At 38.4% G+C, this 24,991-nt stretch overlaps 1 protein-coding gene across 3 annotated transcripts in view; it reads left to right on the top strand.

Annotated features, from left to right (window-relative positions):
* Positions 1–24,991, top strand: part of LOC122655708 (protein HLB1) — a 68,093-nt gene that overhangs the window by 17,275 nt on the left and 25,827 nt on the right. For all 3 annotated transcript variants that reach the window (XM_043849998.1, XM_043849997.1, XM_043849996.1), the window contains exons 2-11: positions 5,290–5,415; positions 10,341–10,410; positions 10,978–11,091; positions 15,324–15,407; positions 17,104–17,154; positions 17,369–17,398; positions 17,565–17,627; positions 17,763–17,828; positions 18,031–18,159; positions 18,522–18,557. In XM_043849998.1, the coding sequence (XP_043705933.1) occupies positions 5,290–5,415; positions 10,341–10,410; positions 10,978–11,091; positions 15,324–15,407; positions 17,104–17,154; positions 17,369–17,398; positions 17,565–17,627; positions 17,763–17,828; positions 18,031–18,159; positions 18,522–18,557 (769 nt within the window). The remainder of the gene's footprint in view (positions 1–5,289; positions 5,416–10,340; positions 10,411–10,977; positions 11,092–15,323; positions 15,408–17,103; positions 17,155–17,368; positions 17,399–17,564; positions 17,628–17,762; positions 17,829–18,030; positions 18,160–18,521; positions 18,558–24,991) is intronic.

Here is a 24,991-nt window from a genome sequence, read left to right as displayed (position 1 = left end):
ATAAATTTGAAAGAATTCTACCATGTATTCACATGTATTGTACAAAAAATTTGACTTTGGAAAGAGAACACTATTACCTTTGAGATAGAAAGTTCAAACACTCTTCTAGGAAGCTTGATACGGCTTGTAGATGCACAGAATGTCGAAGTTGCGCGAAGAAATGCCAAGTTTTGAGTCAAAATCACCCTCCCATAGTTGAAACTACCAAAACATGTTGCTCTTTGTTGAAACTTGCGCGAAATATGCAAGTTTCGATCGAAACTTTGTAATATATAAACCTGGTTCAACCAAGTTTCGACCGAAATTACTGTTTCGGTCGAAACAGGTCAAAACCTTGTATGTTTTAAACTCCCTGGGCATCTCGTCTCGGACACCTGCGAAACCGAGACATCTCATTCGAAACTTCAAGCGAGATTTGTTTCCATGACGGACAGCAATAGATGGCTTTTTCGGTGATCGCACTATTGTCTCTTCCTCAATCTCAGATATTTGTATATATCAAAGAGATTGAACAAATAGCTATTGATGGCATTCATAGAAAGCACTTGCTTGCAAAAACGTTCTACAATTGATGGCATCATGCTGATCTGGTCATCAAATTTCTGCAGTAATGTTTAAATTTTCTCAGTTTGCATCAAACCTCTCATGTTCTTTACAATTTATATGTCTATTGGTCGTCATGGGATTTAACATTTTGTGGTTTTCGAATACAATGAATCATTGAATTGCGAGTCAATTAGGTGCTGTTTTTACATGTTTGCACTATCAGCCAGGTGCTGCAGGAGGATCCTTTTTTGTGTTTGTCATTCATAGTTAAACAGGAAAGTATGGTGGTAGTGGGATTAGGAAACTTTCTGAATTTGGGAATTGGTTCTCTCAATTTACTCCATGGTGTGCTGGTGAATTGGACCCTCTCTCTCTCTCTCTCTGCAAAACAACAGTGGGAATCAATTTTATTGAGAGAAGGGGGGGGGGGGTGGTTGATAAGAATATGAGATACTATTATTTGATTAGGAAGTAGGAAGTAGGTTTCTACGGAATATCAATTCCAACTTACAATGTCGACCTTTCCCCTGCTTAATAGTCAGAAACCATTACAGCAACTACTACTTTTTGTATTACTCATCAACATCATTTCTGATTTCTTCCACTCATAGTATTAAAACTCGCTTCGTTTTGGTGTTTCGGTCAGACTGAAATTTCTGAGATACCGAAATTTCGTCGAAATATGGTATTTTTTCTGTGGGTGTAAAATGCCAAAAATGACCGAGATTTCCGAAACATGATGACCGAAATTTTCGAAAATTCACTTAAATTTCCGAAATATTCGAAATATTGCATTTGTCAATTCGATGTTGCATTTTGTTTCGACTCGACCGAGATACTCGAAATTCTCGAAATCTTGACCGAGACGAAACGAGTTTTAGTACTATGCTTCCACTTACTGTTTTCTGAATCATACAGCTTGAGGAATGTGCAATATCCCTTATCCATTTATCATGTATGTTAGGTGTTTCTTTTCCTGGATTCGCATTTTTGTATTAAGATAGAAACAATGAGGCCATTAATTAGTTTCAAGTGACAAATAGTTTTCTTTTGGGTCATTAAGAAGTATTGGAGTGAGTGAAGTTTTCTGTGGTGAGTTCATTCTTCTCCCCCCTGGAGCCCCATTTTTTCCTTTTCCCTTTCTCTCCCTTGTTTGTTTCTGTACTGAAGATTACCTAACTCAGGGGAAACATGAAGAACTTGATCACTGTCACAGTGCTCTTTGATTTCTCTAGTTGAAAACAAAGAAAAACCAAGGAAGGAAAGGATAGACAAGGGCTCTAACCCTATAATGAAGTGCTATTCATTGATTGAAAAGAATGAAAGATTAAGAAAATAAAAGCATCTATAACTAGGAGTCTAGGAACCCTTATCCTAACTTGAATTATAAAATACCCTCCAAACAGATAATAACTTCAAAGAAACATAAAAGACTTATAGTCCCACTTTAAAAACCTAACAGATCCACTCCAAAGTTGTCTGTGAGTTTATTGTCTAGAAGAAGAAGAAATCAACCACTTGATTTATACCCATTGAGGTGGGCTACAACAGCTCCAATCTGATCCACATCAAAGCCCACTTCATATATCCGGATCTATTCCAAGGATTTCTGCAGAAGTCTTGGATTCTAACCTACATTGCCGAATTCCCAGCCCCTGTTCACACCTCTTTTGATTCATGAACTTCTTTTTTCACTGACTATTTTTTTCTTATTGCTTATTCTGCAGTATTTATTTTATTCATGTTACAACTCAACTCAGCCTTACCCCAACTAAATGGGGGTGGCTGTATGGATCTTTTTCTCCAATCAGCTCTATTCAAAGCCATACTTATTACTAGTCATAAGCTATGCATGTCTTTCCTCACCACTTCTCCTGTAGTCATTTTAGGCCTACCCTTGGCTCTTTTTAGCTCCTTCAATTTGAATTAAATCACCCCAACATACTGGAGCATTCAAAGTCCTTTGTTGCATATGTCTATGCCACCTCAGATGACTTTCTCACAACTTATCATGTATTGGAGCTACAATTAGCTCTAATTTGTTCACTCCTTTTTTATATTTTTTCTTGTTTTACCACTCATCCATCTCAACATCCTCATGTCAGCTACACTAAGTTTGTTTATATGTTGTTTCTTCACTGCCCAACATTCAGTTCCATACATCATTGCTGGTTGTATAAAAAAAAGGCATACCAAGTGCACGAGGCTCCCACCACTGCATGGTTTGGGGAGGGGTCATAATGTATGCATCCTTACCCCTGCTTCGCAGAGAGGCTGTTTCCCAACTTGAAGCCACGACCAGTAGGTTGCAATGGAGTAACCTTACCGTTAAGCCGAGGTCCGCCCTCTCATTTCTGGTGGTAAACTGTCATATAAATTTTCTTTTGAGTTTTAAAGGAATACGTCAATCACACAACACTCCGGACACTCCTCCACTTCGTCTACCCTATTCTAATTCTATGTGCAACATCATCCTCTATTTTCCTACTTTATTTATGTTTGAACCTAGATACCTAAATTTTTTATTTTGCAGTATCTCTCTATCATCAATTTACACCACACATTTAGTCCGATTGTTACTAAAGTTACACACCATATATTCTGATATACTTATCTTAAAACCTTTTGATTCCATGGTTGGTCTCCATAATTCCAACTTTGCATTTATGCATGCTTTTGTTTCATCCACCAAAACAATATCATCCGCAAAAAGCATACACCTAGGGACTTGAACTTGAATGTCTCTAGTCAGCTCGTCTTTGATTAACACAAACAAATATGGGCTTAAAACTGATCATTGATGTGATTCAATTGTAATTGGGAATTCACTACCTTACCCCCATAGTTCTTACACTAGTCACTACATCATTATACATATGTTTAGCTATGTCCATCTATTTACTCGAAATACTTTTCTTCTCTAACACTTGCCAAATTAAATCTTTAAGAACTCTATCATAATCTTTTTCTAAGTCAATGAAGACCATATGGAGATCCTTCATACATTCTCTAAATCATTCTGTTAGTCTCCTAAGCAAACAAATAGCTTCTATGATTGATCTTGGTATAAAAACATATTGGTTATCCGAAATATTAGTTTCTTCTCTCCAGTGGGTTTCAATTACTCTCTTCCATAATTTCACAGTATGGCTCATAAGTTATATTCCTCTACATTTATTACAGCTTTGAATATCACCTTTATTTTTATAAATTGGAACTGCAATACTTTTCCTCCATTCATTTGGCATTTTTCTTGTGCTCATAATCATATTAAACAACCTAGTTAGCCAAGTTATTTCACTAATTCCTATGCTCTTCCACATCTATACCATCTGAATCTGTTGCCTTACCTATTTTCATCTTCTTTGAAGCTTCCCTTACTTCAGATTCCTTAATTGTTTGTATATATCTAAGACGTGTTTTATTTTTGGTTATATCAACAATCTAAAAGCACTATTTCTTGTATTGTATCTAGTATGTTGCAGAAATAGGTTTTCCATCTCTCTTTAATATCCTCAACACTCAATACTTTATCATCCTCACTTTTAATGCATCTAATATGGTTGAAATCACTACTCTTCCTTTCTCTTATTTTAGCTAGTTTATAGATATCTTTTTCCCCTTTATACGCAAATTATTATAGAGATCCTTATATTTCTTAGTCTTTGCTTTCTATACTATCTTCTTAGCTTCATTTCTATCAAATTTATACCTTTTTAAATCCTCCTCATCCTTAGTCCTCTGCTAAGTTTTAAAACTAGATTTTTTAGCCTTTTTGGCTGCTTGAACTTCGTCATCCCACCACTGAATTTCCCGAGATTATTATCGTTTTCCTTTAGATTCACCTAGAACTTCTTTAGCCACATTCTTAATAGAAGTAGCCATATTGTTCCACATCATATTAGTATCTCCATCAAAATTCCACCGGCCTTTTTTTTAAAAAAAAAAACTAATTTAACTATAAATTGTCTTCAAGTTTTCGTCTTTTAAGTTCCACCATCTTATCCTAGCAAACAATCTCACATTCCTACGTTTTAGTATTTAAAACACATATCTATGACCATTAAGTTATGTTGTGTGGTTGCGCTCTCCCTTGGTATAACCTTACAATCTTTACATAATAACCTATTGGTCCTTCTAGTAAGAAAGAAATCTATTTGGCTACTATTTTTCCGACTTTTGAAGGCTATTAAATTTTCTTCTCTCTTTTCAAAGAATGTGTTTACTATTGATAAATCATAAGCCATTATATATTTTAAAACTAAAGTCTTTCCTCATTCCTATCTCCAAAACCATATCCTCCATGAATTCTTTATAATCTCTACTATCTCTTCCAACATATTAATTTAGATCTCCTCCTATAATAATCTTTTCTCCATGCATTCCCAAAATTGCTTCTTAGTATTTTCATTCAATCTTATTGGGGTTTGTAAGCACTAATTATATTGATTACCTATTTTCCTAACACAAGTTTAATCGATATTATGCTATCACCATTTCTTTTAACATCTACAACATTTTTTTTATACATATTACAAATTTTTATTTAACCATTTATTTTCTTTAATCCTGAATTTTATGGTCTCCCAAATCAAAATTTTGATATAAAAAAAATACAGCTTTGATTGTTGCAAGAAATGTGTGATCTGGAATCTGGAACTGCCAGAATATGGGATTTATTTTCTTTTAATATTGAGAAAATAACTTGACCTTTTCCATTCTTGCTTTATGTTATGCTTTCAGCGAAGAAAGCACAAAACAACAATATACGGGTCAGAACAGTGTTGCCATGGACCTGATCAATAGTGTCACTGGTGTGGATGAAGAGGGCCGCTCTCGTCAGCGAATTCTTACTTATGCTGCTAAAAGGTATGGCTAACTTATTTTGTTTCCATTTTTTTCATATAGGGAGACTAGTAATCTTTGAGTCGTATGATGTTAGATTAGTTGCTTTTTATAGTGATCAGGTAAAATTGGCTGCAATTGGTATTGCCATTCTTGAGAGTTTGTGTTGGTTATTTGGACGATATAATGAGTTAACAACCAGAACAACGACTCTATGGGCATGTGCATATTTTTTTTTTGAATTTTTGAATTTTTGAATTTATGAGACCCCCAGAAATGTTAATTCATAAGGGGAAGGAAAGCAGCATTTTCTGAGGATACAATTTCTTCTAGTGGTTCAATTGCTCACATATTTTCAACCTAACCTCTATAGGTTGACTCTTTGATATAGAGAGAACAATAGACATCTCTGTCATGGGATGCAAATATGGTATTCAAATCTAACATATGTGAAACATATAGATTATTTTCCCAAAAAAAAAAAAAAAACCATATAGATTAGGAATTGGGATGGGCTCTAAGCAACTATGGACTGAACTTGTTAGTGTTGATTAAAATAATGCCTTTCAAGATTTTTTGTACATATTGGTCTTTCCTCATATAACATTAGGGTATTTAAACTAATTAATGGGAGAGCTTAGTGTTACTTGTTAACCCAATTACCCAATGCACATATTGTTGGTCCCAAAGCGACACTGGGGGGGGGGGTTGAATCAGTGACCCTAAAAAATTCTTCCTGTAATTTTGACGGGCTGTACTTGGCACTGAAGTTAACTGACGATGCAGACTATCAAACCTAATTTGCCGGAGCATGCCATAGTTACCAATCACATTCAATTCATATGCAACCCAACCTCGCTACCACAAAGTGGCCAGGCCTACCAGAATATGCACACCCACTCCGCAGAAACAAAACACTCCAAATATGCAAGAAGATGCAGTCACACTGGGGACACAATTTTTATATGGTTCGGCTAAGATGCCTACGTCCACGGAGCAATGCCATGAGCAATTGCTCAATACTCTAAAATATTTTGATCGCTACAACAATCCAGGAGCACCCACCCCTGCTTCAACCCTTGCTACAACAAAGGCTAGGACTACAACCCCAATACTAAAAGGTTACAACCTGATAGGTTTACAAAGATAGGATGAAATAAATTCAAATCCCCAACCCTTTACAAATTAAGATCATAGGTGTTTCAACACTTACAACCTATGTCAAATTTAGGGATTTGCAGAAAATAGATTACCTCAATTGAGCTTTCCCAATGGGAAGAACCTCAAATGTTCTCTCAATTCCACCGTTTTGCAGCAGCAAACGGCGAACTCAAGTTCTTGCTGAACTTTTCTGAGAGGCAGGCATCAAATGATCATTGAATGTGCATAACCTCGCTCTCTCCTCACTTCTCTTCTTCTTCTCTGCTAGAGGCAGCTATCTCCTTCAGCCTGTTGCCATACCAATTTAATTCTTTGTTTTTTCAACCTGAGAACACCTTCTCAGACAAGGTGTAACAGCCGCAAGTTGCAGCTGCCCTTCTTTCAAATCGACTCTCAATCTCAGATTTGCTCACTCATGTAGCTTGCTGAAATTTGCGCAATAATTTCACTGATAATTAGGGCAGAAAGAGATGTAAGGTTGGACAAGAATGGTGATGGGACTATGGTTAGAGATGCCAGGAGAGTCAAAAGTTGCATGGAAGGAGGGGAATCATGATAGGATTGATAGCCAAGCTTCATTAATCAGGGCTCTATCAAGCTTACAAGCAATCCTTGAGGTGCCACTCCTACTATGCCAAATAAATTTAAGGCTAGACCATCTCAAATCATTCACCGATATCATCCAAGCAATCATTGAAAACTTCAACTGAGGCAGAATCAATAATATCACAACCCTGTTTTTCATGCCATAATCTGGTAACATTGAAATCACCACTCACTCCCCAAGGGAGGGGCCCAACTTGCAGAGCAATATTGCAAAGGTCCTCCCAGAGGGAAGCTCTCTCAGAGGAACGATTAGAGGCATAAACAACAGTGAAGAAAAAACTGTTAGAAACATGTGAATCGTAGATTTTAAGATGAAGCTGGGAGGTGGATAATGACCCAGAAATCTGGATTTTGGAGGGGTCCTAGAGAAGCCATAATCGGCCATTGGGGTTTTGGGAATAGTAAAGAGCAAAAGGATTCGTAGGGGGCAATAATGGAGGCAATACGGGAAACATTCTCTCCTTTGACTCTGGTTTCGATCAGACAACAAAATACAGGATGATAGAGATATTAAATGGGAAAAAACTACAGCATGTTTGGACGAGGTATTTAGGCCTCAGATATTCTAGAGGACCCCTTGGTTCATTAGGTGGGAGGAGGAGGGTGCCGCAAGTGCCTAGGGGGGTTGGGACTAAGAGAGACAAGGCGGGAAGAAGAAGGGTGGCTCTTGTGCCTCCTATGTTATTCGCAGAGGAGGGGAGGGGCAACAAGGGGAGGGAGGGACAATGAGCATCACTAGAGGAAGGATTGGCATAGAAATGATAAAGGGGGCAGCTGAAGATTCGCGGGGTGGGGAGCAGAGATAGCAAGGTCGGGTGAATGAGGAAGGTTAGATGGGTGGGTGTTTGGGTTGGGGGATCTACCAAGCTGATTCGACACTAGAGAGGGGATATGGTGAGAGGGCTGGCTGATTGGGCCAGGGAAGGGTAGAGGTGGAGGGTTGAACTGGGTGGGCCACGAGCTGGGTACTTGGAGTACAATCAGAGAAGGGAAGTGGGCCTAGATGAACTGGAGACCCAATTGCGGTCGAGCCCAACGAGGCATAAGGAGGACAGGGTTGTTTTTGTGAAGTGGCAGGTGTGGGACCCATCGCAACAGGTGGAAGCGGCAAAAGAGGGGGAGTAGAAGGGGGAAAAGGGTCTAAATCAACGGTGAGGAACTCTCGCAAAGGAGAAGAGGGAGGCAAGGAAGCCAAAGAGGGGAGGGAGGTGGTTGGAGGAGGCACGGAGGTTGCAGAACGTACCGTTGAGGGAGTACGATAGCTCAAGCGACCAGATGGGAGAGGACTATTGATGACAGGTCGTGTCAACGACTGAGGAGGATCAGAGCAGGTGACAACAGAAGGGCAGTCTTTAGGGTTCTGGAGAGAGGAAAAGCGATTGGAACCATCAGGTGCTGTTGGAAGGACCTGTGGTAGCAAGGGGTTAGCGGCGTCATGGTCTGGATGAGAACTATAGGCCAATTTTTCTTGTCACCGAGGCCTGCGATGCTGACTTCTCCTCTTGCTATGGCTAGGTCGCGGAGACCAGAGGCAGACGAAGGGACTAAATGAGTTAGGATAGGTAGGGGAGGCGGGTAGATGGAGCTACTGTTATGGGTGGGGGCAGGGACTTCAGTGCCAGAGGGGAGAAGGTCCACAGGAGCAGCGGTAGGGATGTTAGTCTTAGAAGAGCAGAGTTTAGAGTTGTGGCCAATTAGTTTTCAGACCAAGCATTGAGGAGGAACTCATGCTTAAAGGAAAAGCCCTCGTTATCGACAACTGTGATAGAGGAAGGAGGTAGGACGTCTGCAGAAACCTCAATGCAGATCCTCGCAAAGGCCAGTCTATCCATCTTCTTTGTTCGTGCATCAGAGTACAAAGGGTTTCCCAGCACCAACCCAATAATACTAAGCCCTGATTCACACCAGAAATGAAAGGGAAGGCCTGGAAGAGTTATCCACAAAGGGATGGTGCTAAGGTCCACCCTGTGTAGTTGAATGAATGTATCGATCCCATTGCCGGAGGAAGATCGGTTTTCTACCCACTTGCAGGGGCCACCCTCAAGGGCTCGCATCATGTTGTCTTCAGTAGAGAATTTGAAGATGAAGAATCCATTGTCCATTAGGTAAGTGTCCAACGTTCCTTGAATTTCCCATTGTTTGTTTAGAGACATATTGACAATGTTGAATGACGGTCTATTGCCGATGAAGTGACCAATCAAACAATTTTCCATTCTGAATTTCTGAATGTAGAAGCCCAGTTGGGCAAGGACCAACTTTGGAAGTCCCAACTAGGGATGACGAGACTAAATGGAGGGAGCGACCCTCCCTAACAAACAATGGAGTATGGGTGAAAATAGAGTTCCAAGCCTTCGCACCTTGAGAGGGAGGGGAAGAGGGAGGTGAGGTAGTGCTAGATGGAGGGGAAGATGGGTGGGAGAGGATGGTGCAGGCCGGCGGGGGCACTGAGGGGTGGCCGGCCATGCCAGCGGACACTCAGGGTAGAGGGGGACACTCGCTAAGGGAAGGGGAACTTCATACATTTACGGGAGCTCCTCAGGGCTGAACTTGGTGACTTGTTTACCAAAGTTTAGTTTTGAAATGTGTTTCTTCAAGGTTGTTCCAAGCTGGGCATGAGTGATATTTATGATCCAGCTTAAGGGGCAGTGTTGAGATTACTGTAGTATACTGTACCGCAGGGGTTTCATTGTGAGGGAAGTTTTGTTCCAAGGGCTTATGGGTAATTACCCAAATGCTCAAGGGGCTTCTTGTAACATGTTGAAGTTTTTCTATTATAAATACAATATACTGGTCACGGTTAGGGTGAGATACCCTAATCGTATAGCTTCTCTTCTCTCCTGTCATTTTCTTCTTTCCTTGTATTCTTTTTTTCTCTTCTCCTGCTTCTAAACTTGTCACACAGTCCACTTTGAAACCCCCTGGTCTGTAGCACCACCATTGTAATTAGTTAATTACTCTTTTGAAAGAAAACAACCCATAAAGATATATAGACTCAACGGAGCTTTATGTTTCTGATAATAGATTTGTCTGTTATATCTGGCCCAAGATGATCCATAATAAGCAGCACAGAGTTCACTACCTTATGAAGTGATGCTTTATGTAATACTTGTCAAACTCCTATACTTAAGGCTTTATGCTGGTTTTTCAAATCTCCTAAACAATGGTTTGGCTGTTTCATGTAGGTATGCTAGCGCAATAGAGAAGAACCCAGAAGACTATGATGCTCTATACAATTGGGCATTGGTTCTTCAGGTTTGTAAGGAATTGCTCGAATTATTGCTTGCAAGATATTTTCATATATTTTCTGATGAAGTTGGTGGATTTAGATAAAAAAAAAAATAAAAGGCATACCCAGTGCACGAGGCTCCCGCCACTGCGGGGTCTGGGTAGGGTACATTACCCCTGCTTTCGCAAAGAGGCTGTTTCCAGACTCAAACCCGTGACCACTTGGTCACAATGGAGCAACCTTACTAAGTTGGTGGATTTAGATGCAGATAGAATGCAATTGCGATAGATAGGACTTGTTTATCTCATTACTTTATGGTATCTCCTGACTACATCGGTTTTCCATTTCATGCTTAGGAATCTGTATTATTAATTTTTTTTTGAAGACTGCATTATAAGTATTTCTCTAATCATTATGTACTTAAGATTGTACTTCTCTGATATGCTGTTTTTCCTATTGACAATGTATATACGTTATTTCCTCATATTAAAGATGATCAAGGATACTATGATCAGACCTTAAGCATATTCCATCAATTCTAAAGAACATCCAACTTCAGCTACTCTTTCCATCTGATTTAACTTGGCATGCAGGAAAGTGCAGATAATGTTAGTTCAGACTCCAGTTCTCCTTCAAAAGATGCTTTGCTTGAGGAAGCTTGTAAAAAGTATGATGAGGCCACTCATCTATGCCCTACCCTCCATGATGTATGTATGGGTATCCTTTTCTATTTCAATATGTTGTTTAGAATGTCTCAGCTTTGGTTTGAACTAGGGCCTATGGTGATATATGGCTACAAAGGAAGACAGTGAAACCTACTGTTGAGCACTCTACTGCATAGTTATCAAGGCGTCGCCTAGGCATCCAGGCTCCTTGGTCGCCTAGGCGGGCGCCTTGACCCGCCTTGATAACTATGTGCAACATAGAAGCCATATCAATGCAATATGATATAATTAGGCTAGTAATGGCCTAATATGAGAAAACCAACATATAATAAACAAAGCATAAGATATAATATAAGCATATTCATAAAAAAAACAAAGCAATAAACATAAATCAACATAAACTCATGAAGTGACAACAAGGCATGTTGTCTTCTTGGACCCAAGAAAGAGCTTGGAAGCCTAGGAGACACCTTGATAACCATGAGTAGTGCTAATAAAACTAAGATAAAATGAAATCTAATAGCAACTTAACTTCCTAATTTTAGGACAAAAAATAAAAACTGTCCCCCATGATCTGGTTTTGAGTGAACCAGGTAACACCCAGCTGTATGGGCTGGCACAGCCAAGGCTGGTTGGCCCAAAAGCCCATGGGTCTGGTCCACTTATGTAGGAACATGGACCTGACCACTTAGGTTCCTGCCATAGTTATCAAGGCGGCAAGGCGACACCAACAAGGCGGACCAAGGCGCCCGCCTAGGCGGCCAAGGAGCCTTGACGCCTTGATAACTATGCTCTACTGTGTTCAAGCGGATGTCAAAATAGGTAAAAGTTGATACTTGAAACAGATAATAAACAGTTCCGCACAGTACATTTTTTGAATACAAAGATAAGTTCAATATTTAATTTTTGAAGATTTGGGAGAAAGTAGAAGATGGGGAGTTTAACATTAGACTTGAAATATGAAAAAAGGGCTAAAAAAAGGTTTGTTGCTTTTTGAGTACGGAGATGGGTTGTTTTGTTAGACAAAATATTACTTATTGTCGTTGCTTTTAGAAGGGTGCAATTGGACTGAGTTCGAAGCTCAGTTGTGAACTGTGCAGGTGATAAATCTGGGTATAGTTCAGTGCTAGGATTTATGAACTTGGAAAGGGATAGAAGGATTGTGAATCTATTCTGGTTTTAATGCTATTTGAGAGTTTGGGTTGCAGGGTTTAATGGAAGAGGCAGCTAAGAAGAGAGAAGTGACCTAACTTGAAGAATAAAGAAAATGTAATATCGTATTGGCAATATAAGAAAAGAAGAATATGAGGAAGTGAAAATAGAAGAACAGAGAACTATGAGAAACCAGAGAGAAAGCTTACCTAGGATTCCACACTTGAGAGGGAGGGTTCACAACTAAATTCAATCCAATTCAATAAAACACCTTATATTTTGAATACATTACTTATTACAGGCTCCAATTGAATGCAAAAGGATACAACTACCCCTAAAGACCAACTAAAGTACTATACCATAGACTTAACTACCATGACTTAAAACATTCATACTTAAGACTGTTGTCACTAAAACAAAAATTATAATAATAACTTTCCATTGACAAAGGTTTTACTATGTCCCGCATGTGACCTGCTATAACAGCCCAAGTAAGGCCCCAAAATTGAGGTCTTTTTCTTGTCTTGGATTTGACCTAAGGTTTCCACCCAGTGGCTAACCTTATCAAACCACCCAATTCTACATAATGTCTGGTAAAGCTTTTGATGGAATAATGATGACTAACTACAACACCAATATGAGAAATTACAAATCCAAGATAAGAAAGAAAACAAGATAAACCAAGGATGTAGACATTGGAACATTCTCTGTCGATACCTATCTGGGAGGATTGGGGATCGGCTGATTGGATTCGTTACATCTAAATACTGCAATCAGGTGTTCTGGACCAAGTCATCTGATCCTTGAAGCCGTTAACTGAACTGGAAAAAATTATGAAGTTATTTTATAGGACGGTTGTGAAACCAGCATTGCTGTATGGAGCTAAATGTTGGGTGACAGAGAAACGATAAATAAACAAAATAAGTGAAGCTAAGATGAGGATGTTGGATGCAAAATTAGAGAAGATAAAATAAAAATGATAGAAGAATAAAAAGTAATCTGATTTAGGAGTGTGTGAAGAGTAGATAAGTTAAACAAAAGTTGTTTGAGGTGGTTTGGGCATATGTGATGAAGGCCGTTTGAGTTCATTAGTAAGGAGGGCAATGCGTAGTTATCAAGGCGACGCCATGGCGTCCAGGCTCCTTGGTCGCCTTGGATGTCTTGGGTGCCTTACCACCATGGCGGTGTCGCCTTGATTTTTGACCCTCTAAAACACCATGGTCACCTTCCCGCCTTGATAATTATGGGCAATGTGAGGCAGAAAATGATGTAGACAGGTTCCTTGGCCAGAAATACAGCCGCAGGAAGTTGTTGCATATAAAAATAATTATATAAATTATTATTGATATATTATGTATAATCATTAATGCATGCCTAGGACGCCTAGGTGACGCCTCGGCAGGTGCCTTGTCGCCTAAGCACCTGTCCAATGCCTTGGGTCGCCTTGACAACTATGGCCCTACTGGTCCCAAGCTGGATATAAGAGGTGGTTTGTGTCAGGTTGGCAGCCAGCGTAATTGCAAGACTCTTTTTTTGGTGAAATCCTTGTAATTCATTGGTTGAATATGATACTTGGGCATATCCTGGAAGTCGTACACTACATTATCACCTGGGTGCAAGGTCACCTTATTCTAAATAGGTTTTTCCATAGTTTCTATATGATTATATACGTTTGTTACATGTGTGTGGGTACACTTACTACCAAGGAATTAAGTATCGGAGCGCATCGTATCGTTCCGGCCGATACGTCTCGGTATCGGTCATGGCCGAGACGTATCTTTTTTAAAATGCAAATGTCTCGAATGTATCGGTGTGTATCGACCGATACATATCGACACGATACGATCACGATACGGTCGATACGTCGATACGACGAGACATGATTTAAACCATTATTTTATTATTTTTGAAATAACGATACATATCGAGATCGTGAGACGTCTTGGTATGTATCGATATGTATCGACCGATACATACCGAGACGTCTCGATACGTCTCGTACGTATCAGCAGCTTAAAAACCACATGGGCCCAAGTCTTCTCAAAACAGAAAACTTGAGCAGGAGCAGGCTGGCAGAAAAAAACAGTTCCAGCTTTGAGAAACCATAAAAAACATCTTTAAACTTGGTTTTTGCGAAAGATTTGTTGAGGGCTTTGATTCCTTTGCCAAAAACGATCCTAAAGGAGGTGAAATCTCATCATTTGCTGCATCTAACAGCCCACATTCGAAATCAAAAGGTGTTCTTGAAGGGCAAGGTAGGTTTTTGAAAAAAACTTGATTCTTTTGTTTAAATCTTTGATTTTTGGTATTTTTTTGTTATGATTCAAAGGGAATATGTTAAACTAACTTAGTATTGCATTCTTTGTATACATTTACAAAGATTTGAGTTCAAAATCCATGTTTCTTTGCATTTTTACCCAAAACCGAAAATTGCTTCTTTAAAATGATTTTTTTTAAATTTTCTTCTAAAATTTAAAACAAATGCTAATGTATATAATATATGTACTATATTATGTATAGATCTATCACATTCCAAGAAGATTATATATTTACCCTAAAATCTATCACAATAGTCATTCCTATTGTTGAAGACCCTTACAGACATGACTTTGATCCACCCCGACATTCTTCATGGCAATTGAGTGACTTTACATGTAAGAAATTTCATCTTTTAATCTTTTATAACAATTTCAATGTACCGCACTTGTCTGCAGTTATTGATTATTCACAATTCTTAGTATATATGCATGATATATGACACAAATTGCTTGTTTATATTGTTTTTATTATCCAAAAGTGTATTTCCATGTGTATTTTGATCATTTTCATGCGTTTCTACACCGATCGATACGTATCTCCGATACGATACGATACGTCTCTTAAAATCGCTCGACCGATACGATACCCGATACCGATACTTAAATCCTTGCTTACTACTCTTAGGTACTTGCTACATGAAGCTCTGTAGCTAACCTGGAAAAAGTTGGACGCTAGAGATGATAATATTAACAATTCTTTTCTATATGAATTTGATATGTATCAATTCTGCTCTGTCCATAAATTTTAAAACTGAACCTATCTCTTTTTTGCATGCTTGGGATTATTCTGGCATTTTATGCCAGGCCTTCTATAATTGGGCAATTGCGATCTCTGATCGAGCAAAAATGCGTGGTCGCACTAAGGAGGCAGAAGAATTATGGAAACAGGTTTGAACTTGAAATTAACTCTATATTTGTTATACCCTTGTTCATAATGTTGTTCTTAAATGGATTAAGCTGATAGATGCCTGAAAATTATAGATCCTGGGATTTGTTTTCTGCACCACAAGTAAGCTTTTCCCTAGTTCTTTCGCAGATTGAGAATCTCAGCTTCCCCTTCCCTCTTGCTTCTTCCTACTACTTTCTGTGACAGAATTTTTCCCCTTAAATGTAACAATGGTAGGGGAAAATTAAGAATGGGGAAGTAAAATTAACAAACTGGTTTACTAGATGAGATTTGGAAACTGGCCGTTTTTCACAGTTTGCAAAAAGCCATGAAAAAGAAGCATCCACTTAACTTAGTTTCATCCTCAGTATTGGTATGGGGATAATTGAATGGTGAAGGTGCCCCAGTTCCAACCAAACTGGTTCAACCTTTCAATCTGTTTCAGTTTGTTAAACTATTGGTTTTGGTCTCCTTGGTCTCCATATTGGCATTCAGCTCCAGGGAGGATCTTTGGTGAATGTTCACTTGTGGTTGTTGGGACATTGCATTTTACATTATGTTTTGGTGATCACTGACATCCGCCTGATTGATGAAAAGGCTTGTGTTTGATTGATGAAAAAGCTTCTGCTTGAATGATAAAAAAGTAATTCTTTGGAAGCATGTCAATTGGTACTTATGATGTCTTAGCATCTATCCGGAAGTATTTTTCCCAAACATGAAACTGATGTAAGAATAAAGTCAAGAAAAACACACTTAACTGAAGGCTCACATCCTTAGAAGAACATTTTATAAGCTCTGATGACATAAGAAGCGCAAAGTGTCGAAAGTGCAAAATGGAAGATCAAGCATCGACAAAAGATACTTTACGAGCTGAAATGCTTCAGATGAGAAAAGTGTCAGCAAGCGCCCTTCAAGGGGTACTTCACATTGGCACAAGCTCTTAGGATCAGTTTCATATTTTAACATTTCTTGTAATCTAAATTGTAAAGTTCTCACTCTCCAAGAAGACCTAAGACTTGGTCAAAAAGTCGCCGAAGAATGGCTAAGGGTATAATTGTAACTTGTACTTCATAAGAATTAGTATAAATAGAGAGGACTTGTGTCACATTGACATAAGTTCAATTCCCCAAAATCCATCAGTTGGCTAACTCAATTTGCCACATGGTTAATGAATACCACTTCATATTATAAATTAATTTCTGTACCTTAGCATGTATATATCACCATCAGGGTTTCTAAAAAATTTGAAATATTACAGGATTTTGAAAGTTGTCTTTAGTTTTTCTGCTATACCAAGAATGAGAAGTTTGTGTAACCTCAATTTTGGCGCGCCTGGTACTGAAAAGCTGATTCAGTTATTTAATTTCCATCTGTGCTGATTTTTTTTTCTTCCCAGCTGCTATATGGAGTTCATAATTTGTTTTTCTGGACACAAATTTAGAAGTTTAAGAGGATAAGCATTTTGAAATCAAATTTGAATATCATCATGCTTTATTCTAATGGTTTTGCTACTTGTTAGTGAGTATTTAATGAATAATTTCTAGTTGAAATGTCACTATGAGGCCAACCAATTTTAGTTTCATTACAATATAGGATTACTGTTATATTTTGTTGTTGAAATGTATCATGGAATAGTTCATGTCCTATTTTAATGAGAATATTGTTGAAACATTGAGATGTTCATTCCTGATTTTGCAGGCAACAAGAAATTATGAAAGAGCTGTTCAACTGAACTGGAATAGCCCTCAGGTTTATATCAGAATTTGTCTATTTGATTTTGTTTCCATTGTAGTTCCAGTGTTTTACATTTTTTATTTTTCGCTTTGTTTTTGTCATTCCCTTATTGTATTGTGTTGATCATTTTCTTGAGGCTGCTGTTACTAACTTCAGTACTGGTGCTAAGAATCATGGTTTTCAGTTATTACATACCATTTTCCCTCATACCTCTTGGTTTTGATTTCAGGCTCTTAACAACTGGGGACTTGCTTTACAGGTACTGTATTTATGATAGTTTGAGAACTTCTCTTTAGTGTTTTTGTGTGTGTGTGTGCGCGTGTGTGTGTGTGTGTGTGTGTGTACCTTGATACTAATATTTACATATCTTTTCATGTTCTTTTGCTGGTTAAATTGATTAAATTGTCTATGTATTTGCAATTTAGGAACTCAGTTCAATTGTTCCTGCAAGAGAGAAGCAAACAATTGTAATAAGTGCAATTAGTAAGGTACAGATATCAGTTCAGAACATGTGAAAATTCCTGGATGTTCTGTACGGTGGTCAGAAAAGCTATTTTAATTTTTGTTTTTCTGCAATGTACTGATCTTTTTTGTTTGGTACTTGGCAATTGTATTATTTACAGTTCCGTGCAGCAATACAGTTGCAATTTGACTTCCACCGTGCAATATACAACCTGGGCACTGTTCTGGTTGGTTTGCTGCTGCTTCTGCTACCAAATTTTGGATTGAAAGCTCTCTTTTTGAATTCAGGCTATTATGAATTATAAACTACAATGAAATAACATGAGATTGTGTGCACTTATGCAATTTTCCCTTTCAAGTTAAATAAACAATTAAACACATAAAAGTCTAACTTTATTCTTTATTTTTTTTAAACGTAATATGGCACAGTATGGATTAGCAGAGGACACATTAAGAACTGGGAGACCAATCAACGCAAAAGAAGTCTCCCCTAATGAGCTATACGGTCAATCAGCTATCTATATTGCAGCTGCTCATGCCTTGAAACCAAATTACTCTGTAAGTGCCTTGCATTTGGAGTCCGTATTTTGTTTTCCGTTGGTAGCTCAATCTGTAGGCTGCCTGTATAATCTTAATTACTGCCTCTCGCAGCTTCCTTCTACCTTTTACCAACACCAGCTAAACTGCCTGTCGTCATTGTCAAGTAACTAGGTTTAGCATATCATTTCCCTTTGGTAGGTCAGTATTGAGATGTTAAACCCTTGGTTTGATATGACATATGAGAGGGTGGGAGACTGTTTTGAAAAGTTATTAGTTCTTGATGTCTACCATTGGTTTCTGATATTATCTTGTGTTGACTAACAACATTTTTATCTCTGGCGAAATAGATGAATGTTTTGATTTATTGTTGCTGTATGCAGGTCTACCGGAGTGCCTTGAGACTTGTTCGCTCTATGGTCAGTATTGATTTCTCTGGATAGTATTTATGGTTTAATAAAATTTCTTGCTGTGCGGTTGAAGGCATGCCTCAGATTTGAGAGAAGATGGGGCATGCCTGGGCACCCTGTCTGCATCCACATATTCAGCTTCAGTAAGGTGTTCACTTCTGTGCTTAATGTGTCCCAGAAGAGTGTCAAACAAAAATTTCTCTTTGAAGTGTGCATGTGAGGGTATGTAGATGTGTTTAGGGAATGGCTGATGCAATGCCTCAGTTGAGGTGAAGTGAGGCATGCCTAGGTCCACTGTCTGGAACCCACATGCACATTTAAGTTCGGTGCCCATTTTTGCGCTTAAAGCACATGCCTGAAGCTAGAGAGGTGCCTAGGCAAGTGTCATACTGAAATTTCTCTATGAAGTGTGCATGTATGAGTATATAGGTACACCTGTATTATATTTTAGTGTTTTCTTTTATCTGAGTAAATTTATGCAATACACTTTTGTTAAGGTTACTATGGAAAAGTACACTAAAGTCCCTTTTTTTTTTTTTTCCAATTTTTGTATTGCTGTATGTTGAAGTACTGTTCATGTGACACTGTTCACGTGAACAATGATTTGGTTGATATGTGTATCTTCTATTTTCCTAGTCCTAGTTGGAGTCCTAGTTTCTAATTATGTCAAGTCCTAATTCTCTTGTGAGTTATTAGTCTTAGTTTCAGTTTGAGTTATTAGTTCTAGTTCTTTTCCTATTGTAACTTGGAATCCTATCATGATTAGGAATTACTAATCTGATTAGGAGTTCCCCTTTCTATTGTAATTTGAGATTATAAATACAAGCATTATGAGGAGACTGATAAGTTTAACAGTTCTCTCCTCTTCCTCATCTTTTCTTCTCTCTCAAGTTACTAGTTACAGGTCCTAGGTTTTCTACATGGTATCGAGCTAGGCAACTAGTGACTGATTCTCTCCAAGATTGCCGTTTTGAGAGTCGTTTAGGGTTTCTTGTTTTTAGAAAGAAACCCAGTTCATCGAAGAAGAAGAAGAAGAACTAGGGTTTCGTACATTGAGTTGCTGATTTGATTTGCTCAGGTTCTGATCTGCCTTTTGGAGATCTATTTTCTGCAGTGTGTTTTTTGGAATCGATTGCTGTTCTGTTTGAAGATTCCTTGGAGATCGATCAAGGTTATTATTGGGAACAACTCTTTTTCCTGGCCAGTTTCAGATCTGGTTCTTGTTTGCCGCTGTTTTTATTCGAGGAGTTTTATTCCTTGTTGGGTATATGATATGCTGCCGCTACTACAATACCTCCTCTTCTGCCCGATTCAGTTGCAGGTTTTTTTCTTCTCCATCTTGCAGGGGTTTCCAATCTGGTTTTTTGAAGAACAGACATCGATTTGCTGAATTGATCTGTTGGAACTTTTGTTTTTGCTGCTTCCCCAACTCTTCCCTACTTTACCGTACGGTCGGTTCGAAGATGAAGGTTTCTCGGTTCGACTAGATCCTCTCCTCCCGAGAAGCAAGTGAATAGAGAAGAAGTTGTTCTTCGATTTCTGGTTTCCAGGGTTGATTATTGCTGTGGGAAATTTTAGTTGGATCGATTCATCAATTGTCGCTCTGTTGTTTACTTTGATTGCTATCGAAGGTTTGTTTGTGGAATTAAATTCTGGTTTGCTCTGAATCGATTTGGTGTTGTGGTTGCTATCGGTTGATCTTGTTCGATTGTTGAAAGTTCTTCGCTTGCTGGCGCGGTTCCCCGATCTGGTTTGGATCTATTATGCTAGCATTGAAGACTTGGTTGAGAATAAGACTAACTAGTGGGGGGTTCTGCTTGGGCTGGTTGCGGTGTTTAGTGCTCTGGTTGTATGGTGTTTGCAGCCTGTGGTTTTCCTCTTCCCTTTGGACTACTTCTCTTCCTTGCGAGATTTTGCGGGGTTGCCGCATCCACGACTACCGCCCCTAGTTTTGTGAAGGTGATGATGGGGTCCGGAGGTTATTGATTTGGGCAGATCCTTTTTTCCGCCTTTGCTGGTTTCGTCTCGAGCTTGAAACCGTGGTTACGTGAAGGTTTCAATCCCCTGGTTTCTCTCGTCGTAAGGTTGAAGACAACCTTCGTAAGTTGGTTTATTTAAAAACCTTATTTTATGAGTTCCAATAATTCCCTTGTCTTTGTCTCTTATTCTCTTTTATCCATTTTTTACATTCCTTTTCTAGTTTACCCTTTCTACTAGGGAATTAAATTATTTTCCAAATCTGTTCCCTTGCTTCATTATTTTTCAATAACCCCTTGAAAATTTTGGTTATTTACCAAATTGCCACCCTTCCTAGCCATTCATGAAATTTTGGTTATTTTACTCATTGCATCCCATTGCTTTTTGTTTACCAAAAGCCCTTGCAAAATTCTGATTATTTACGGAACTGCCATTATTTTTTCATCCATTCCCCTATTTGCCTACCCAATTGACCCTTGAAATTTCTGGTTTATTACCATTTTGCCCTTTGGTTTGGATTGTATTTCAAAGTGGATTTCCACCAAATTACAGCCATGCCATCCTTTTTCCAACTCCATTCCATTTCAATAATTCCCTTCATATCTCATATCTTTGGTATTTACCCATAACACCTTTGGAAACTTACGTAAATTACAATTTTACCATTCCTTCCTTTATAATTACCCGTAGCACTTTTAGAAAATTTTGGAATACTATGTTTTTGCGCTATCTTTTACATTATCTCTGTTATGTCCACGTGAGGGGGAATTATGTACGATACACTGAGACATTGTAGAAAGCGAGAACTTGCGGGAACACTAGGTGCAAAGCATAGAAGATCGAGTTTTCACCATTGCCAACGGGTATCTACTTTGTTATTGGGTTGAGTTTGCCGTAAGGGGAGATTGAAGTATTGAAGAGTATTGAAGATATTTGGTTGTTGCCTATTTGAGGACTTTCGGTTGGTTGATACGATATTTTGCCGCTGCTGATTCGAGTTTGTTTTTTGCTTCTTTCTAGTTATTTCACTTCAAGATTCTAAGTCACTATGACAACTGAGATTCATCACTGGATAGCTATTGAAGATCGTTGAAAGCTACCTTTTTTGGAAGACATTCTAGTCTCGGTTTCTTGATCATGTCATCAAGTTTTGAAGATCTATTTTTCAAGTTCTTGAAGGTTTATTTGGGAGCTGCATTCATATGTCAAGCTGGATTCTGTTGCAACTTAGTTTCTTCTCATTTTGTTCAAGTTGGGCATTGATACCTTGTATGCCCAACTTGAGGGGAGTGTTTGCATTATTTGGAGATCTTTTTTCCTTTTAGTTCAAGTGGATCTTCTTTCTTTACTTATTTGTATAATCCACTTGAGGGGGAGTGTTGAAATCTTGTTCATGTGACACTGCTTCACGTGAACATGATTTGGTTGATATGTGTATCTTCTATTTTCCTAGTCCTAGTTGGAGTCCTAGTTTCTAATTATGTCAAGTCCTAATTCTCTGTGAGTTATTAGTCTTAGTTTCGGTTTGAGTTATTAGTTCTAGTTCTTTTCCTATTGTAACTTGGAATCCTATCATGATTAGGAATTACTAATCTGATTAGGAGTTCCCATTTCTATTGTAATTTGAGATTATAAATACAAGCATTATGAGGGAGACTGATAAGTTTAACCGTTCTCTCCTCTTCCTCATCTTTTCTTCTCTCTCAAGTTACTAGTTACAGACTTACAGGTCTTAGGTTTTCTACACTGTACACTTCAGGAGAAGCCCTAACCCATGAAATATGAAATCTATGAAAAATAATATTATGAAAGTTGATTTTTGTGGCAAAAATGGGGGCTGTTCAGTATCTTCTTCTTTATATGAGTCCCTCTTCTTATTGATCTTCTGTGACTGACTCAGCAATGGTGTCAATGGTGATGGTTCAAGTGAACAATGGCATAGTTGTCACAGTGTGAAAGTTGATATTTGTGGCAAACATGGGAGCTGCTCAGTATCTTCTTTTTTACACGAGTCCCTTTTCTTATTGATCTTCTCTGATTGACCTAGCAATAGTGTCAATGGTGATGGTTCAAGCAGAGGCAATGGTATAGTTGTCACGACGTCTAGGCGACCCAAGGCGTTGGAGGGGGCCTAGACGCAAGGTGAAACCAACAACATGATCAAGCCCAAGTCGGCCATGGTGCCCGCCTAGGCGACCAAGGTGATGCCTTGTCAACTATAGGCAATGGTAGTGCCAACATCTTCTCCCTCCTCTCACCCTCTCCTTTGTTTTCCTGCCTCTCTTTGTAGATTGTTAAGAAATCTCTACTGTAACTCCAAAGACAGACAGTTAAAGGTGGGTTTCAGTCTTCTCCTCCAAATTTCACATTTAGGTTTAATAGAATAATAGATTTAGGTTAGGTTTCATAGTTTAATGTTTAAGGTTTAAAGCTTAAGATTTCATGGCAGTTTATGGTGAAATCAGTGGAGAGGAATATTGTTTCAAAACTTTGCAAGTGAATGGTCCAGATGGATTTTCAATTTTCATTGATAAATGGACAGCTAGATCTGGTAGTCGCGACAGTTGTGGCATTAATACTATGCTTTTGCTTATAACCATAGTACTATATCTCGCGATATATCGGTATCTCGGGCCTACTGAGATATCCGAAATATCCGAAATTTCGCCGAAATATTGCATTTTTTCTACAATATTTCGGGAGTCCATCTCGGTGGGTATTTGGCCATATCTAGGCCTGATACTTCATAGACACCCTTATTTAAGCTAAATAAACACATTTAAACCTTCATATTGCAAAAAAAATGAACTCAAAGTGGTGTTTTGGGTTCGCACCCTTGATTGACTGTATACGGTCGGACCCTGTTGTATAAAATAGTTAAATACATATTGTTTAAGTACTAAAAGACATAATAAGAAATTTAAACAAAGTAATGAAACAAAAATAAAGTCAAATGTAGCCTTTAATTTAAAGTTTAAACTTTAAAGTTTAAACTCATAAAGTCATAAGCGCATAAGTCATAACTCATAAACTTCATAATAGTCAATAGTTCAATACTCAATACACAAAGTATTTCTACGAAATTTACCGAAATGTACTAAAATTTACCGAAATATACTGCTCAATACATAGTATTTCTACGAAATATACCGAAATTTCGCCGAAATTTGAACTTTTTTCATTTCGGAAGCCCATCTCGTCTCGGCCCTACCAAAATTACCAAAATTTCGCGATATATCGCGAAATTTTGTACCATGCTTATAACTAATGTCACAAATGGATCTGGACCATTGATTTCCAACCATCAATACTGTCCATTTTCCAAAGCTTGAAACATCATCTCCTTCAGTAGTGGGGTTGGATAAGTTCATCTAAAACACCATAAAAACTTAATAACCTAAACCTTGATGAAACCCTAAACTTTAAACCTTAACCTTAAACCATGAAACCCTAAACCTTGAAATATGAAAAGTCTAAACCTGAAAATTTTGGGGTTGACAATCCCAAGCTGTGAATATGTTAACAGGAGTTGCAGAGATTTCCGGGGACAGAGATCATTTTCTGTGGAGGCTGCTGGAGATTGAGATATCGTCAAATGATTTAAGGAGAGGTAAAGAGTGAGGGAAATGAGGGATTGAATGAGTAGATGGAGAGAGGGGCTGCTGGGAGAGGTGTCTGCCACTGCTACTGTCACTGGAGTCATCTGGAGCTGTTGCCTGCACTGCTGCAATCACCAGAGTTTCAGGATGAACATATTTGCCCCTACCACTAATGCAAAAGCTTTTATTGCCTTTTCTTTTCTGTTTACATATGAAAGAAGAAGAAGAACCAAAAAGGATAAGAAGAAATGAGAAGAAGATAAAGAAGAGAAGAAAGGGGGTAGGAGAATGGCTATCTCAGCCTGGGTCTCTCACCCACAGCTATCCCAGCTGTTGGAACCATAGTTGTCATGGCATCGCCATGGCGCTGGAGAGGCAAGCATGTCGAGCTTCGCCATGGAGGATGTATAAATATCGCCCGATATGGCCTCCATGGCGACGCCATGGACGCCATACCACGATATATGGGCATATCGGTCGATAGTAGTGTATAAAACTTAGGTTTAAATTTTTTTTTTTTTTAAACCATTTAAAAGCTTAAATGCTTTTTCCTTGATTTGTATTGGTCACATTAACATAAAAAATTAAAACCATTAAAGATTAAACAGTACAATTTACTACTATACCCTAAATCCCTAATTGGAATTGAAATTTGGGGGATTTTAGAAATCGTAAAGTTTGTCGAGACAGAGGAGAGACTTCGTGAGACGTCTGGAGACTGAAGGAGTCAAGAAGACGAAGAAGTGAGAAGAAGAAGAAGAACTACTGAAGCTGCAAGTCTGCAACTCTCGGCAAGTTCGAACCCCTCCGGCAACCTCCAGGTAAGTAATTTTTTATTTTTTATTTATTTGGTTCTTCTTCTTCTTC

This window comes from Telopea speciosissima, chromosome 3 (assembly GCF_018873765.1).
Source record: "Telopea speciosissima isolate NSW1024214 ecotype Mountain lineage chromosome 3, Tspe_v1, whole genome shotgun sequence".
Classification (NCBI taxonomy): Eukaryota; Viridiplantae; Streptophyta; class Magnoliopsida; order Proteales; family Proteaceae; genus Telopea; species Telopea speciosissima.
This window is presented reverse-complemented; position numbering and strand designations above follow the sequence as displayed.